The 16,440-nt window shown below is 42.4% G+C and overlaps 1 protein-coding gene across 14 annotated transcripts in view; it reads right to left on the bottom strand.

Annotated features, from left to right (window-relative positions):
- Window positions 1–11,826, bottom strand: part of LOC105490462 (ubiquitin specific peptidase 50) — a 46,885-nt gene extending 35,059 nt beyond the window's left edge. For 5 of the 14 annotated variants that reach the window (XM_011756112.3, XM_071066874.1, XM_071066873.1 and 2 more), the window contains exons 1-5: window positions 11,584–11,824; window positions 9,420–9,614; window positions 8,435–8,630; window positions 5,887–6,102; window positions 3,518–3,660 (exon numbers count right to left, since the gene is read on the bottom strand). In XM_011756112.3, coding sequence (XP_011754414.1) covers window positions 3,518–3,660; window positions 5,887–6,102; window positions 8,435–8,630; window positions 9,420–9,614; window positions 11,584–11,636 — 803 coding nt within the window. In that variant the 5' untranslated portion in view covers window positions 11,637–11,824. Of the gene's footprint in view, window positions 1–3,517; window positions 3,661–5,886; window positions 6,103–8,434; window positions 8,631–9,419; window positions 9,615–11,386; window positions 11,406–11,583 lie in introns of those variants that run through there. The other 9 variants (XM_071066867.1, XM_071066869.1, XM_071066868.1 and 6 more) reach the window with 8 other exon arrangements.
- Window positions 11,827–16,440: the final 4,614 nt, after the last annotated feature.

The following is a 16,440-nucleotide window of genomic DNA, read 5'->3' as shown; positions in this document are numbered from 1 at the left end:
AGAACAAGGGCAACAAATAGAAGGCAGTAACAAGTACAACAGATATTTAACCCAACAGCATCAATGATCACTTTGAATGTCAGTGGTCTATATACATTAATTAAAACACAGATTGTCACAGTGAATCAAAAACAAAATTCAACTATATACTGTGTACAAGAAACATACTTGAAATATAAAGACACATAGAGACTAAAGTAAACAGATGGAGGAAAACAAACCATCCTACCACTAAGAAAGTGGGAGTAGCTATATTAACTTCAGACAGAGCAGTCTTCAAAACAAAAAAAGTGATTGAGGATAAAAAGGGCCATATATAATGATAAAGGGATCCATTTTTCAAGAAGACATAGAAATTCTTAACATACATGCACTTAACAACAAAGGGTCAAAATACATGAGGAAAAACTGGCTGGGCACCGTGGCTCATGTCTGTAATCCCAGCACATTGGGAGGCCGAGGTGGGCGGGCCACTTGAGGTCAGGAGTTTGAGCCCAGCCTGGCCAACATGGCTAAACCCTGTCTCTACTAAAAATACAAAAACTAGGCAGATGTGGTGGCACGCACCTGTAATCCCAGCTACTCGGGAGGCTGGGACATGAGAATTGCTTAAACCCAGGAGGCAGAGTTTGCAGTGAGCCGAGACTGCACCACTGCACTCCAGCCTGGGCAACAGGGCGAAACTCTGTCTCACAAACACACACACACACGCGCACACACACACACACACAAAGGAAAAACTGATAGAACTGCAAGGAGAAATAGATAAATCCACTTTTATTGTTGGAGATATTAACACACCTCTGTCAGAAATGGACAGATCCAGGCTGGGCGCGGTGGCTCATGCCTGTAATCCCAGCACTTTGGGAGGCCAAGGCGGGCGGATCACAAGGTCAGGAGATCGAGACCATCCTAGCTACGCGGGGGATCCCTGTCTCTACTAAAAATAGCCGGGCGAGGTGGCGGGCACCTTTGTTCCAGCTACTTGGGAGGCTGAGGCAGGAGAATGGTGTGAACCCGGGAGGCGGAGCTTGCAGTGAGCCGAGACCGTGTCACTGCACTCCAGCCTGGGTGACAGAGCAAGACTCCGTCTCAAACAAAAATTTTTAAATAAAAAAAATCACAATACCATTCACATTAGCACCCTCAAAAATGAAATACTTAGTTATAAAATTAACAAAATATGTACAAGACCTATAGAAGGAAAACTAGAAAATTCTCATGAAAGAAATCCGAGAAGAACCTAAATAAACAGAGATATATTCTATATTCATGGATAAGAAGCTTCAATATTGTCAAGATGTCAGTTCTTCCCAATTTGATCTGTAAATACAATGTAATCCCAATCAAAATCCCAATAACTTATTTTGTGGATATTGACAAAATGATTCTAAAGTTTATGGGATGAGGTAAAAGATCCAGAGTAGCCAAAACTATACTGAAGGAAAACATAATTGGACTGACATTACCAAACTTCAAAACTTATTTTAAAACCAGAATAATCAAGACAGTGTGGTATTGCTGAAAAAAAAAAAAATTAGAAAAAGAATGGTATAGACAAGAGAGCTGAGAAATGGACCCACAAAGATATGATCAACTGATCATTGACAAAGGAACAAAGGTAATACAATGGAGAAAAGATAACGTTTTTCAACAAATGGTGCTGGGACAACTGGATATCTACATGAAAAAAAAAAAAGAAGAAGAAGAATCCACACACAAACCTTACACCCTTCACAAAAATTAACTCAAAATGGATCACAGACCAAAACGTAAAACAGAAAGCTACAAAACTCCTGGAAGATAACACTGGAGAAGATCTAGATAATCTTGTGTTTGGCAATGACTTTTTAGCTACAACACCAAAGGCCTCCTTTACAAAAGAATTGATAAGCTGGACTCCATTAAAGTCAAAATTTTCTGCTCTACAAAACTGTCAAGACAATAAAAAACAAGCCATGGACTAAAAAAAACAAAACAACAACAACAACAAAAAAACAAAAAACCACATCTGGTAAAGAACTGCTATTGAAAATATACAAGAAATTTGGCTAGGCACAGTGGCTCATGCCTATAATCCAAGCACTTTGGGAGACCGAGGTGGGCAGATCATTCAGATCACCTGAGCTCAGGAGTTCGAGACCTGCCTGAGCAACATGGTGAAAACCTGTCTCTACCAAAAAAAGTAAGAATTAGCCAGACATGCTGGCAGGTGCCTGTAGTCCCAGCTACTCTGGAGGCTGAGGCAGGAGAATGGCTTGAACCAGAGAAGTGGAGACTGCAAGAACTGAGATTGCACCACTGCACTCCAGTCTGTGTGACAAAGCAAGAGACTGAAAAAAAGAAGGGAGGGGAGGGGAGGGGAGGGGAGGGGAGGGGAGGGGAGGGGAGGGGAGGGAAGGGAAGGGAAGGGAAGGGAAGGGAAGGGAAGGGAAGGGAAGGGAAATCTTAAAACTCAACAATTAGAAAACCAACAAGTTGGCCAGGCGCAGTGGCTCACACCTGTAATCCCAGAACTCTGGGAGACCGAGGCGGGCGGATCATGAGGTCAAGAGATTAGACCATCCTGGCCAACATGGTGAAACCCCATGTCTACTAAAAATACAAAAAAAAAATTAGTTGTGCATGGTGGCATGCACCTGTAGTCCCAGCTACTAGGGAGGCTGAGGCAGGAGAATAGCTTGAACTCGGGAGGTGGAGGTTGCAGTGAGCCGAGATCACATCACTGCACTCCAGCTGGCAACAGAGTGAGACTCCATCTCAAAAAGAAGAAAGAAAGAAGGAAGGAAGGGAAGGAAGGGAAGGAAGGGAAGGAAGGGAAGGAAGGGAAGGAAGGGAAGGAAGGGAAGGAAGGGAAGGAAGGGAAGGAAGGGAAGGAAGGGAAGGAAGGGAAGGAAGGGAAGGAAGGGAAGGAAGGGAAGGAAGGGAAGGAAGGGAAGGAAGGGAAGGAGGGAAGGAGGGAAGGAGGGAAGGAAGGAAGGAAGGAAGGAAGGAAGGAAGGAAGGAAGGAAGGAAGGAAGGAAGGAAGGAAGGAAGGAAGGAAAGAAAGAAAGAAAGAAAGAAAGAAAGAAAGAAAGAAAGAAAGAAAGAAAGAAAGAAAGAAAGAAAGAAAGAAAAGAGAGAAAGAAAACCAAAACCAACAACCCAATTTTTAAAATACACCAAAGACCTTGACAGACCATCACTGAAGTATCTTACCAGGGACTGGCGGGGCAGGAATGTGGAGTTACTAAAGGTTACAGAGTTTCTGTTTGGGTGATGAAGAAGTTTTAGAAACAGTGATGATTGTTGCACAACATTGTGAATAATGAATGCCAATGAATTGTATGATTAGAATTGCTAAAATGGCAAAGTTTTATGTTATGCTGTATGTATTTTATCACAATTTAAAAACAATAATGTAATATACCAAATATCATTGAACTGTATACTCTAAATGGGCCAATTATTGGCGTGTGAATTACATCTCTAGAAAGCTGTTCGAAAATACGTGCCCACAAAATGTAAAAATCCATACCTTTTAAGGTGAAAAATAATTATTTTGGGTGCCTTGGAAATACCAGCCCTCACGGCAGTTTCTTGCTTGGTTTCACAAAAGGAGCAGTGAATTTGGTTGTTCCAGGTCAGTGTGTCTTGTTGAAAAAAACACTGGAGACAGTCCTGTTCAGGAAAAAAAGGATTTGGTGACCAAATTGGATCAACTGCGACCTGCACTCTCTGTTTCTATTGGAATTTTGCAAATGCCGAGGAAATGTAATTCTCAGTGCTTTTCTCAAAGTCAACAAGTCCAGAAGATAACAGTCTCACTAGTTGCAGCCAGATACCTGTAAAATCCACCTAGAAGGTGTTTCTTTCTTGTTACTGAGATGGATTTGAGTGCCTACCTCACTTATAATCTATAAATCAGTTTTTTGGGTTTTTTGTTTTCTTTTTTTTTGAGATGGAGTCTCGCTCTGTTGCACAGGCTGGAGTGGCATCGACTCACTGCAACCTCCACCTCACAGTTCAAGTGATTCTCCTGCCTCAGCTTCCTAAGGAGCTGGGACTACAGGCGCGCACCACCAAGCCCAGCTAATCTTTGTATTTTTAGTAGAAAGGGGGTGATCTGCCTACCTCGGCCTCCCAAAGTGCTGGGATTACAGGCGTGAGCCACCACACCCAGCCTATAAATCAGCATTTTAACTTTTCTTTTTCCTGAATAATAGTGATTTTGCAATTTTTATTTATTTATTTGTTATTTTATTTATTTATTTATTTTTTCGAGAGGGAGTCTCGCTCTGTCACCAGGCTGGAGTGCAGTGGCACAATCTTGGCTCACTGCAACCTCCGCCTCCTGGGTTCAAGCGATTCTCCTGCCTCAGCCTCCAAGTAGCCAGGACTACAGGCGCATGCCACCATGCCCAGCTAATTTCTGTATTTTTAGTAGAGATGGGGTTTCACCATGTTGGCCAAGATGGTCTCGATCTCTTGACCTCGTGATCCGCCTGCCTTGGCCTCTCAAAGTGCTGGGATTACAGGCTTGAGCCTGTAATGGCTCAAGCAACTTTGCAATTTTCACCAGTGAAATCAGGCAGCTGCTTTATGCTATTCATCTCATTGCTAAAATGATCTGGTGACAAAAATGACTTTCAGGGTTTGGGGGTGGCCTATGATAAAGATAGCAGAACAGGGAAAAATTAGACCCCATATCCATAGGAGAGATCCTCAATGTGGCCAGGTCCTTGGTTCTGCAAACCACTAACTGGAAGAAGAAGATGAGCACAGATTTTGTTTGCAGAGGACCCACTGGCACCTTACTTGGGTGTTTGGAATTTCTTTCCAACAATCTTTAGCAGTTTGAGCTGAGAAACAAAGCCCAGTGCTGAATAAGTAATAGGATTCTATTCTCCAATTCTGGTAGGTAAAACTTTTAGCAATAAAATGTGCTTTCATAATTTAGGAAGAAAAAAATATAAATTTATATAATTCTGCAAGAAAACTTATTGCTGTCTGCCCCTTGTTTGCTCCTTATCGCTGGCTGCCTTCTACTGCCACTCACCCCATGCCCACATCCCCAGTTACAGATTAACTTTTGGCATTGTGGCGAAGAAAATTTGAGAGGTAAACCAAGGCACTAGATTCCATTCTGTCTTTCCAAAACATTTCACAGCTTTAGTCCAAAATATAAGAGCGCGAGACTGAGAGTTTAGAATGTTTTATATCTAGTTCCAAGTCTGGGCCTTACAGACCTCTGGGGTAAGGGAGGGTCACAAATTTTTTCTAGAAATTACAAATTTCTTTTATGCACAAATCTATCTCAATAGACTGAATAAACCCCACTATATTTCCAATTTTACAATCAGGCTATTTCATTGAGTACATTTAAAAATATGATTGAATTCCTAGTAACTTTTGACCAGTATGTCCCTAAAAAAAAAATTCTGTCATCATGGACTTCCTCTTTCATTTATTTATTTATTTATTTATTTATTTATTTACTTATTTGAGACGGAGACTCACTCTGTCGCCCAGGCTAGAGTGCAGTGGTGCGATCTTGGCTCACTACAACCTCCACCTCCCGGCTTCAAGCGATTCTCATGGCTCAGTCTCCCAAGTAGCTGGGATTACAGGTGCCCGCCATCATGCCCAACTAATTTTTGTATTTTTAGTAGAGACAGGGTTTCACCATGTTGGCCAGGCTGGTCTTGAACTCCTGACCTCAGGTGATCCGCCTGCCTCGGCCAAAAGTGCTAGGATTACAGGCATGAGCCACTCGCCCAGCCTATTTCTTTTAAAATTAAAGTTATAAAGCTGCCTCTCATACTAAACAAATGTAGGAAATAGCCCTGAGAAAATCCAGGCTGAGAGTATAGCAAGACAAAGTGTCCAGGAATACCGCATTCCTACCTGAAGGGAGCATTCATATTCGGATGGAATGGGGAGTGAGAGGACAGTGAAGACTTCGTTCTTGTAGGTGCATTTCTCACACTTTAAACACACGATGCTATAATTGAGCTGCCCTTCAAACAGCTGGGTGATGACGGATGTCTCAGTGGTAATCCACTTCCTGCAGCATCTCTGAGCAGAACCTTTCTCGTGTGATCTTCTCCGGGGGTAGTGGTACTGAATCAAGGAGCAAATTTCACCCAGATTAATTACTGGTTATTTAAAAAAGACTGTGGCAACATGGTGAGATCCCATCTCTACAAAGAAAAAAAAAATGAGCTAGGTGTGGTAGCACACATCTATGGTGACAGCTACTTAGGAGGCTGAGGTTGGAGGATCAGTTGAGCCCAGGAGTTCGAGACTGCAGTGAGCCGTGTTAGCACTACTGCACTCCAGCCTGGGTGACAGAGTGAGACCATGTTTCAAAAAAAAAAAAGTTTTCAATGACATGACTGCTTTTTTTTCTATCAGAATGATACATTGCTACCAGAAACCACTTAGTTTTGGATTCAGACAATAAAGTAAGATATCCTTGAAAGTATATATATCATGTGTAATTTCTGATAATTCAGATATTTTCCCTTTAGGTGAAACAGAGGAGTGATGACACCCTAACTCTGGTAAAACATATACCCATGGCCCCATAAGTTACCAGCCTTGGGAGCTAGTTTTTCCTGGGAAGGGGGTAAGTAAGCTAAATTAGCATTAGGTCACTCAAGCAGATCTAAAGGTAAAATATTAAGAAATCCAATCTTTCCTGTCTCCAGTCCCTCCAGGTTAAATTCTGTAGCCTTTTCTCCTTTAACTTCTAGAAAACACTTTTTTAAAAGAGCAAATCTTGGCCAGGCATGGTGGCTCACGTCTGTAATGGTGGTGCTTTGGGAGGCTGAGTCGGGAGGATCACGTGAGACAAGGAGTTTGAGATCAGATTGGGCAACATAGCAAAATCCTGTCTCTACAGGGTTAATTTTTTAAAAAAAAGATAAGAGAGCAAATCTGAAATTCCTAAGGCAGCCTGGCAGAACTAGCCTTGTGGCCTGGTTTGGATCTAGCTCATACTCAGCAACAGCGTTTCTGGGGCACACCCTGAGTTTTCAGTGATTGAAGAGCCTCAGTAGAATATACATTTTGAAGATGCGTTAGCTCCACAGCTGGCTCTAATTTGGGGCTGTGCTCACCATTCCACTTCTGCTTGCTTGTTTCGTCACACTCTGCTGCCAAAGTATTCCACCCTGACAGTAACTTCATTCCCCTAATTCCTAGTCTGATCTTGGGAAACAGAATGCTATTTGTTTCAGATTGGCTGTAGAAGAGGACATGAGGGATTTTTACTGCCCATTCGCCTCTTCTCTTTAAAAAGTGCTGCCATGAATACGTTTTTTTTTTCTTTCTTTTCATTGTTGGTTTTTTTTCGTTGTTGTTTTGAGACGGAGTCTCACTCCGTCACCCAGGCTGGAGTGCAGTGGCGAGATCTCAGCTCACTGCAACCTCCACCTTCTGAGTTTAAGCAATTCTCCTACCTCAGCCTCCCGAGTAGCTGGGACTACAGGCGCCCGCCAACATGCCCGGCTAATTTTTGTATTTTTAGTAGAGATGGGGTTTCACCATGTTAGCCAGGATGGTCTCGAACTCCTGACCTCAAGTGATCCACCCGCCTCCGCCTCCCAAAATGCTGGGATTACAGGTGTCAACCACAGCACCCGGCCATGAATTTTTTTTATTACTCTAAATGAAAAACGGAACTGAGGCCTGCCAATGAGAACAATTAATAGCTATAGTTTGCAATCTCGATGCTAACCATTCCCTGGGTATTAGAGGTGCAGTGAGGTAACATTAGCAGAAGGACATTACATAAAGTCAAGGACACATTTTCAGAGAATGTGGGTCTCAGACCAAGACTAAGGGCAGTGAGTTTTGTAAATAAAGGCAAAACCTCTAGAGTAACTGATGACTTCATGTTTAATGAAACGTATGTCCTAATTCGGTGATGAACTCAGGTTAGGCGTGTTTGGTACGAGGATGAAATTTTGTAGTGCGTAGATCTGTTGCTTAATCTAATATCAAGCTTAATATTTTCATGGATTTGTAGGTCCCAAGAAAATGTAAGCTATAAAATTCTATATTTCTCATGAGGAATATATTTTGCACTTTTAAAAACTAGTCCATGCAGCCTTTATTTCCAAAGAAAAGTAGACTAGTGTTTCCCACGCCTGGCTGACCACTGGAAATGCCAAGTAAGCTTTCCCCAAAGACGTTCTAATTCATTACCCTTGGAGTATGTGCCTTAACATCTGTGCTGTAAAATCTTCCCAGGTGATTCTGATGACAAGTAAGTTTGGTAAATACAGCTACACATTGAAATACTAACTTGGATGTTCTCCATGGGACACCTACCACAGTGCTTGGCACAAAGTAGACAATATTAACTGAACAAGCAAAAGAAGGAAAAATGGAAGTTGCTGATAAAGGTGCAGAACTATCCTATTTCAAGGTCATTAATTCTACTTACCTTTTTTAGAGCTTCATGAAGTTCATTTAGGACATAAATCAAGAATTCCTGAGCATCTTGTTGCGTCTTTTTCGTAAATGCTGGGTAGAGGTTGCCAAGAGCTGACCGGAATATTTCTGGTGAGACACAGTCTGAGTCTCCCAGCCACATGTCTGTCATCAGGTAGGCAAAAGCAGTGGCAACCTCACTGCAATCGCTTGGAAGAAGAAAGGGATATGTTTCTGGCTGATTTAATGAAAAGAAGGCACTTCATCACCCAAGCCTGGGAAATTAGTCTCAAAATGGAAGAGCGTGGTGTCTCATGCCTGTAACCCCAGCACTTTGGGAGGCCAATGCAGGAGGATCGCTTGAGCCCCCAGAAGGTCGAGGCTGCGGTGAGCTGTGATCATACCACTACTTCACCCCAGTCTGGGTGACAGAACAAGACTCTGTCTAAAAGAAAAAAAAAGGAGGCCAGGCTCAGAGGCTCATGCCTGAAATTCCAGCACTTTGCGGGGCCGAGGTGGTGGGTTGGGAGAGGTGGATCACTTGAGGTCAGGAGTTTAAGACCAGCCTGTCCAACATGGTGAAACCCCCTCTCTACTAAAAATACAAAAAAATACAAAAAAAAATAGACAGGCATGGTGGTGCGTGCCTGTAATCCCAGCTACTCAGGAGGCTGAGGCAGGAGAGTCACTTGAACCTGAGGAGCAGAGGTGGCAGGGAGCCAAGATCGTTCCACTGCACTCCAGCCTGGGCAACAGAACGAGACCCTGTCTCAACAACAACAAAAATTTAAAAAATAAAAATAAAAATAAAGGAGCTGCATTCATTTCTTGGTTGCCCTTCCCACTTTTACTTACTCTCGCATGTTATCTGGGAAGCTACAACCTCTACTGACTTGTTTGTTTAATCCCTTAATAGGGATTCCAGAGTTCCTTCTCTAACCTCACCTGTGGGGAAGTGGGGGTGGGAGCTGGGCTGCAGGGAATGCAAATGGGCTTACTTTTGAAGAGCAGTGATATACTTCCCGGAGAGGAAGTATTCCACCAGCGGCGAGATGCTGCAGAGACACTGTAAGATGGCATTCATGTAGCATGTGTTGCCCAAGTTCCGCAAGCCAGTGACGCCCTGAGAACAGGGCTGGCTCCCATCAGCCTCCTTAACTGGAAGGGTATCATAGTAATCTGTGCACTCTGCACTGTGTTGGTGCCACATGGAAAGAAAGGGTTTTGAGAGAACAAAATAAGTACAAATGACAATAAGCCTCTCAATATTGTGAAATAAAGAAGAGTTCTTAATAAGACTTCCTCCAAATGCATTCCCCACCAAGGACAGGAAGTATGGGAACTTGGAGTCTAAAATTACAGCATGGCAGAGCATAGTGGCTCACACCCGTAATCCCAGCCCTTTGGGAGGCCGAGGTGGGAGGACTGCCTGAGGCCAGGAGTTTGAGACCAGCCAGGGTAACATAGTGAGATCTTGTCTCTATTACATAAATTAAATTAAATTAAATTAAAAACAAAATTACATTACTTAGAACAGAACTGTGAACAAGTGCCTGAAGCCAAATAAGACAGATAGAAATTTCTTTCTAAAACCAAAGCAAGACAACCGACAACTTGCTGGACAAGTAATTAAATTATTATTATTATTATTAAAAGTTAATAAAACAATAGCTATCAGGTAGTGAGCCTGGCACTATTTAAGTACTTAACATGCATTTTCCCATTAAATCTCTCAACAATTGTGTAAGGCAGGAACAATTATTTTTACATCCCATTTTACAGATGAGATGTCAGGTTTGAAGTGATTTAGCCATTTACTCGCGGGGTGTGTGGTGGTATGTAGAGAAAAGGAATACCTGGCTATCATCTGTTTGCCTCCCTCCCTCTCTCCCAATATATCTATCCATTGAGATATTTGGATTTATATATATTAAGATTGCCTATATATGTGATTTATATATGTGTGTATTTGTGTATATATGTATATATAGCATATATATCGAAAGCATAACATATACACATATTAAGAGCATGCATATAGATATCTTAAGAGCACACATATATGTATATATGTATATAGCTATATACATATAAATACGCACACACATATATACATGGAAAGGAGAAAGCACACAGACTTTGTAAAAAATGGATCTTAGTTTAAATCCCAACTATGCCATTTACTAGTTATAGGATCTGGGATTCTATGTCTGTTTCTTGTCTATAAAATATGAATAATGTCATCTGCCTTATAGGATGGTTGTGAGGATTATGAAGGTATCATGCAAGGTACTTGACACAGGTTCATCAATAAATGACAACTTAAAAAAGTTTTTTAAGTGACTGGTCTAGGATGTCCTTCCCAGTAAGCTACAGGATTAGAGTGTTCATGTGAATTGGCCAGACCTGCCTGCACGGAGAGAACACTGAGGGTTCCGAAGGGCACCTCCTCTCCCTGCACAGAGCTTCCTCTTGTAATTTTTTTTTTTTTTTTTTTTGAGACGGAGTCTCACTCTGTCGCCCAGGCTGGAGTGCAGTGGCTGGATCTCAGCTCACTGCAAGCTCCGCCTCCCGGGTTCACGCCATTCTCCTGCCTCAGCCTCCCGAGTAGCTGGGACTACAGGCGCCCGCCACCTCGCCCGGCTAGGTTTTTGTATTTTTTAGTAGAGACGGGGTTTCACCGTGTTAGCCAGGATGGTCTCGATCTCCTGGCCTCGTGATCCGCCCGTCTTGGCCTCCCAAAGTGCTGGGATTACAGGCTTGAGCCACCGCACCCAGCCCCTCTTGTAATTTTTTATATCGTGCCAGGCAACCCGGTATCTATGTCCTCTGGGATTTTTCTTTCCATATATTGTATTTAAAGTTGGCCTCCATGAGACAGTGACCTCACATGCTTTTAAGCACAGTTATGCCAGTTTGAAAAGTGTTCACTGTTATAAGAATGGTCATTTTCACTTTTACTCACTGATATCACAGGAGGTCCTAGACTGTCACCCTTTAGGAAGAACATGTATTTATTGCCAAGATATTAGGCACAATCTTCCTTCCTTTCGGGGGACCTCCCATGGGTCACACCTGGGAGAACCCTCCTGAATGTAGCATGTATCCCCTGACTCCTCTGAGCTGGGCTTATCTAGAAAGCTGTAGTAGATCAAGGCTCACAGGACATAGTAGATACCGAAGTCATCTGCAGGGAGAGATCGCTGAGAAGTCATTTTAATGGAACCACGTTGGAATTTCGCTTCTATTCAGCAGCTACAACTATTCCTTTCAACTTCATTTCTCTGAGCCTGTTAACACTGGCTTTTTGTTTTAAACAACTGATATGCTCCTCTCTCTTCCAGTAGCTGCAAACTGATTTTCACCTGTATCAGGCACCACTCCAACTTGGATTTTCTATACATCATAATCCTTTCCATTCACCTTCAAGATTCTAGCATGTTGCCATGAGACACTGTTACTTGGTTGTCTGAAATGTTTTAAAAAGATTAGGCTTCAGAGAATGAATTACACATATAACCTCCCTTCCTCCATCACTCAGTTTCTCTTGCGTGTGTATATATTATACACACACACACACACACTTACATGTGCACAAAAGATTTACCACCACTGAGTTAGTGGACACTACAGCAACCCTGCCTGCTTTGGGCACTCATTCCCCCTTACCAGCGACTACACCACACCTAGGAGCCCTGAGGGAATTTCCTCACCCTGGGGAGGGAGGACTTTCACTTCTATTCAGGAGCTACATCTATCCGGACTGAATCCCGGATCAGAAAAAAAAAAAAAAAAAAAAAAAAATTGCCATAAAAGAACATTATGGGAACAATCGATGAAATTTGAATATGGATAATATGCAGATGGTTTTTTCTATTAATGTTGAATCTTCTGAATTTGATAAAATTGTACTGTGTTTATGCAAGGGGATGCCCTTGTTCTTAGAAAATACACACTGAAGTTTTTTGGGGGACAGGGGCATGATATATGCAACCTGTTTTCAAATGGTTCAGGAAGAAACAGGAACCCGAGGACGGGAAGGAAGGGGAGTGATAAAGCATATACTATAAAGCCACATGCCAGCAGTTGGTGAATCCAAGTGAAGGCCCACTAACGAGCATTATTCTTGCAACTCTTCTGCAAGTTTAAAAAATTAAAAATAGGCCGGGCGCAGTGGCTCACGCCTGTAATCCCAGCACTTTGGGAGGCTGAGGCGGGCGGATCACGAGGTCAGGAGATCAAGACCATCCTGGCTAACACGGTGAAACCCCGTCTCCACTAAAAAATACAAAAAATTAGCCGGGCGAGGTGGCGGGCGCATGTAGTCCCAGCTACTCCGGAGGCTGAGGCAGGAGAATGGCGTGAACCCGGGAGGCGGAGCTTGCAGTGAGTCGAGATCGCGCCACTGCACTCCAGCCTGGGAGACAGAGTGAGACTCAGTCTCAAAATAAATAAATAAATAAATAAAAATAAAAATAAAGAATACAGTAGACATATTTTTTGCTAAAATGGATTTCTCTCCAGATACATGACTGGTAAGTCAAAAAAAGCAAGGTATTGAAGAATCCATAGTATGCGCCCCAACTTATGTCCAAATGGTTAAAAAAACCTACATATATTCTCAGGCTACACAAAGATATTAAGAATATTCATTCTTTGACACCTGGATAAGGAATCCTGGCAAGCAGAGGTGTCTTGTCTTGTAGGTATTTGATATTTGTGATGTATTTACAGAGGTATCTCTCGAAGTCACCTCAGTGGTGGTTCTGCAGGACTTAAATCCTGTAAACTTGCTCTGTTTGTCAGTGAGGCTCTCCCAAGTCCTTCACTTTCTCCTAATCAATAGGGTCTTTTAAAAGTTTCATTTTGTGTTTGATGCTGGTAGGTAAAAATAGAATTATTTGTCATATGTTGGTTGTCTATCTAGGAACCTTTCTAACCTGACTTACTCTTTAATTTTTTGATTTTTATTTAAATAGTGACAGGGTCTCGCTATGTTGCCCAGGCTGGTCTCAAACTCATGGGCTCAAGCGATCCTCCCACCTCACTCTCCCAAAGTGCTAAGATTACACATGTGAGCCACTACGTATGGCCTAACTTGATTTACTTAAGTCTACTTTTTACATAGGTTCTTTGGATTTTCTATAAACACATTCAAGTTGTCTGCAACAAAATCAGTTTAATTTTTTCCTAAGTCTTACTTCTTACCTTCTTTACTAGTGAGGATTGCCAGTAAAATAGTGAAAAAAGTGAATATAGTAAACTAGTGAATAGAAGTGGAGATAGCTAATTCCTTAACTCAGAGAGAAAGCTTTGGATAATTCACCATTAAGCATGATGTTTGCAGTCATAGTTTTGAAGAGTTGTAATCATGAATGGATAGATTCATGATTGTGACCAGATTTCTCTGTATTTATTGAGGTTATCATGAGATTTTCTTCCTTATTCTGTTATTGTTGTTCATTATCAATGATGGTCACATATTAAACTAATCTTCTATTCCTCAGGTATATTTTGTTTGTGATGCAGTTATTTTCATGAATTGTTGGGTTCTAGTTGTTAATCTTTTTGTTCAAGGGTTTCGTATCTATGTTCATGAATTAGATTATCTGTGTTAATGTTCTGTGCTATATAACAAACTACTAAACTTAGTTTAAAACCAGACATGGGGCTGGGTGTAGTGGCTCATGCCTGTAATCCCAGCACTTGGGGAGGCCGAGGTAGGAGGATCGCTTGAGTCCAGGAATTCAAGACCACTTTGGGCAACACAGTGAGAATATCCCTCACCCCCACCCCGTTCCCCCTCCACCCCACTCCCCACCCTCCCTCTACCAATAAAAATAATAATAATTAGCTGGGCATGGTGGCATATGACTGTAGTTCCAGCTACTCAGGAGGCCAAGATGGAAGGATCACTTGAGCCCAGGAGGTCAAGTTTGCAGCGAGCTGTGATTGTGCCATTGTGCTCCAGCCTGGGTGACAGAGTGAGACCCTGTCTCAAAAAGAACCCCAAAAGCCAGGAGTGGTGGCTCATACTTGCAATCCCAGCACTGTGGGAGGCTGAGACGGACAGATCACTTGAGGCCAGGAGTTAGAGACCCGCGTGGCCAACATGGCGAAACCCTGTCTCTACTGAAAATACAAAAAGAATAGCTGGGCATGGTGGGGCAGGCCTGTCATCCCAGCTACTCTGGAGGCTGAGGCACGAGAATCCCTTGAACCCGGGAGGCGGAAATCGCAGTGAGTCAAGATCACGCCACTGCCCTCTAGCTTTGAGACAGAACAAGACTCTGTCTCAAAACAAAACAAAACAAAACAAAACAAAAAACACAAAAAGGAAAACCAGATATGGTTTAGCTGAGATCTCATATTGCATTTAGTTGTCATTGTCTCTTTTAGGCTCCTTCAACCTGAAACGGTTCTATGTATTTCCTTGATTTTAATGAACTTGACTTTTGAAGATGACTGACCAATTATTGTGAAGAATATCCCTTAATTTCTATTCAGAAGCTACATCTATCCGGACTGAATCCTGGATCAGAAAAAAACAAAATCGCCATAAAAGAACATTATGGGAACAATGTTGTCTGATGTTTCTTCATGTTAGATTCACATTATGCATTTTTATGAAGAATATCACTGAAGTGAAGCTGTGTTCATATTGCATTTGTATCAAATGTTATACAATTTTGATTTGTCCCAGCACTGGTTATGTGAACTGTGATTAACTGTGATAACTTGAATGAAGTGGGGTCTCCCAGGTTTCTCCAATGTAGTTTTTCCTTTTGTAATCATCAGGAAGCATTTTGCAGGGAGGACTTTGAGACTGTGTAAATGCTGTTCCTCATCAAACTTTCATACACTAGTTTTAGCAATTGATGTTTCTTGGCCGGATTAATTTTTGCTATGGTGATTGCCAAGTGGTGATTTTCTAATATCATTATTCTGACTCATTCATCTGTTGGTACTCTACTATAAAGAGAAGTTTCTCTTTTTTTTCTTTTGAGACAGGGTCTCACTGTCCCCCAGGCTGGAGTGCAGTGGCACAATCTCAGCTCCCTGCAACCTCCACTTCCCAGGCTTAAGCGATTCTCCAGCTTCAGCCTCCTGTGTAGCTGGGACTACAGGCGCGTGTCACCAATGCCTGGATAATTTTTGTATTTTTTGTAGAGACAGGGTTTCGCCATGTTGCCCATACTGGTCTTGAACTCCTGAGCTCGAAGCGATCCACCTTGGCCTCCCACAGTGTTGGGATTACAGGCGTGAGCCACAGCACCTGGCTATGTCTCTGTTTATTCTTTTATTTTAATCAGCATGGACTCACAAATTACTGTTTTGTTCAATGGATTACATCTGATATTTTATTTATTTATTTTTAAATTATACTCTAAGTTCTGGGATACAGGTACAGAACGTGCAGGTTACATAGGTATACATATGCCATGGTGATTTGCTGCACCCATCAACCTGTCATCTACTTTAGCTATTTCTCCTAATGCGATCCTTCCTCTAGCCACCCACTCCCTGACAGGCCTTGGTGTGTGATGTTCCCCTGCCTGTGTCCACGTGTTCTCATTACTCAACTCCTGCTTATGAGAACATGTGGTGTTTGGTTTTTTGTTCTTGTGTTAGTTTGCTGAGAATGATGGTTTCCAGCTTCATCCACGTCCCTGCAAAGGACATGAACTCATCCTTTTTTATGGGTGCACATCTGATATTTTCTTTCTTCCTTTTTTTTTTTTGAGACAGGGTGTCGCTCTGTTGCTCACTGGAGTGCAGTGGCGTGATCTTGGCTCACTGCAGCCTCAACTTCTTGGGCTCAAGCAATCCTTCTGCCTCAGCCTCCTGAGTAGCTGGGACTATATCACATGCCACTATACCCAGCTATTTTTAAATTTTGTTGTAGAGATGGGGGTTTCACTATGTTGCCCAGGCTGGTCTTGAGCTCTTGGTCTCAAGCTCAACCACTTTGCCCTCTTAAAGTACTGGGATTACAGGTGTGAGCCACTGCGCCTGGCC

This window comes from Macaca nemestrina, chromosome 7 (assembly GCF_043159975.1).
Source record: "Macaca nemestrina isolate mMacNem1 chromosome 7, mMacNem.hap1, whole genome shotgun sequence".
NCBI lineage: Eukaryota > Metazoa > Chordata > Mammalia > Primates > Cercopithecidae > Macaca > Macaca nemestrina.
Note: the sequence above shows the minus strand (reverse complement) of the source record. Positions and strands in the feature narration are given on the sequence as shown.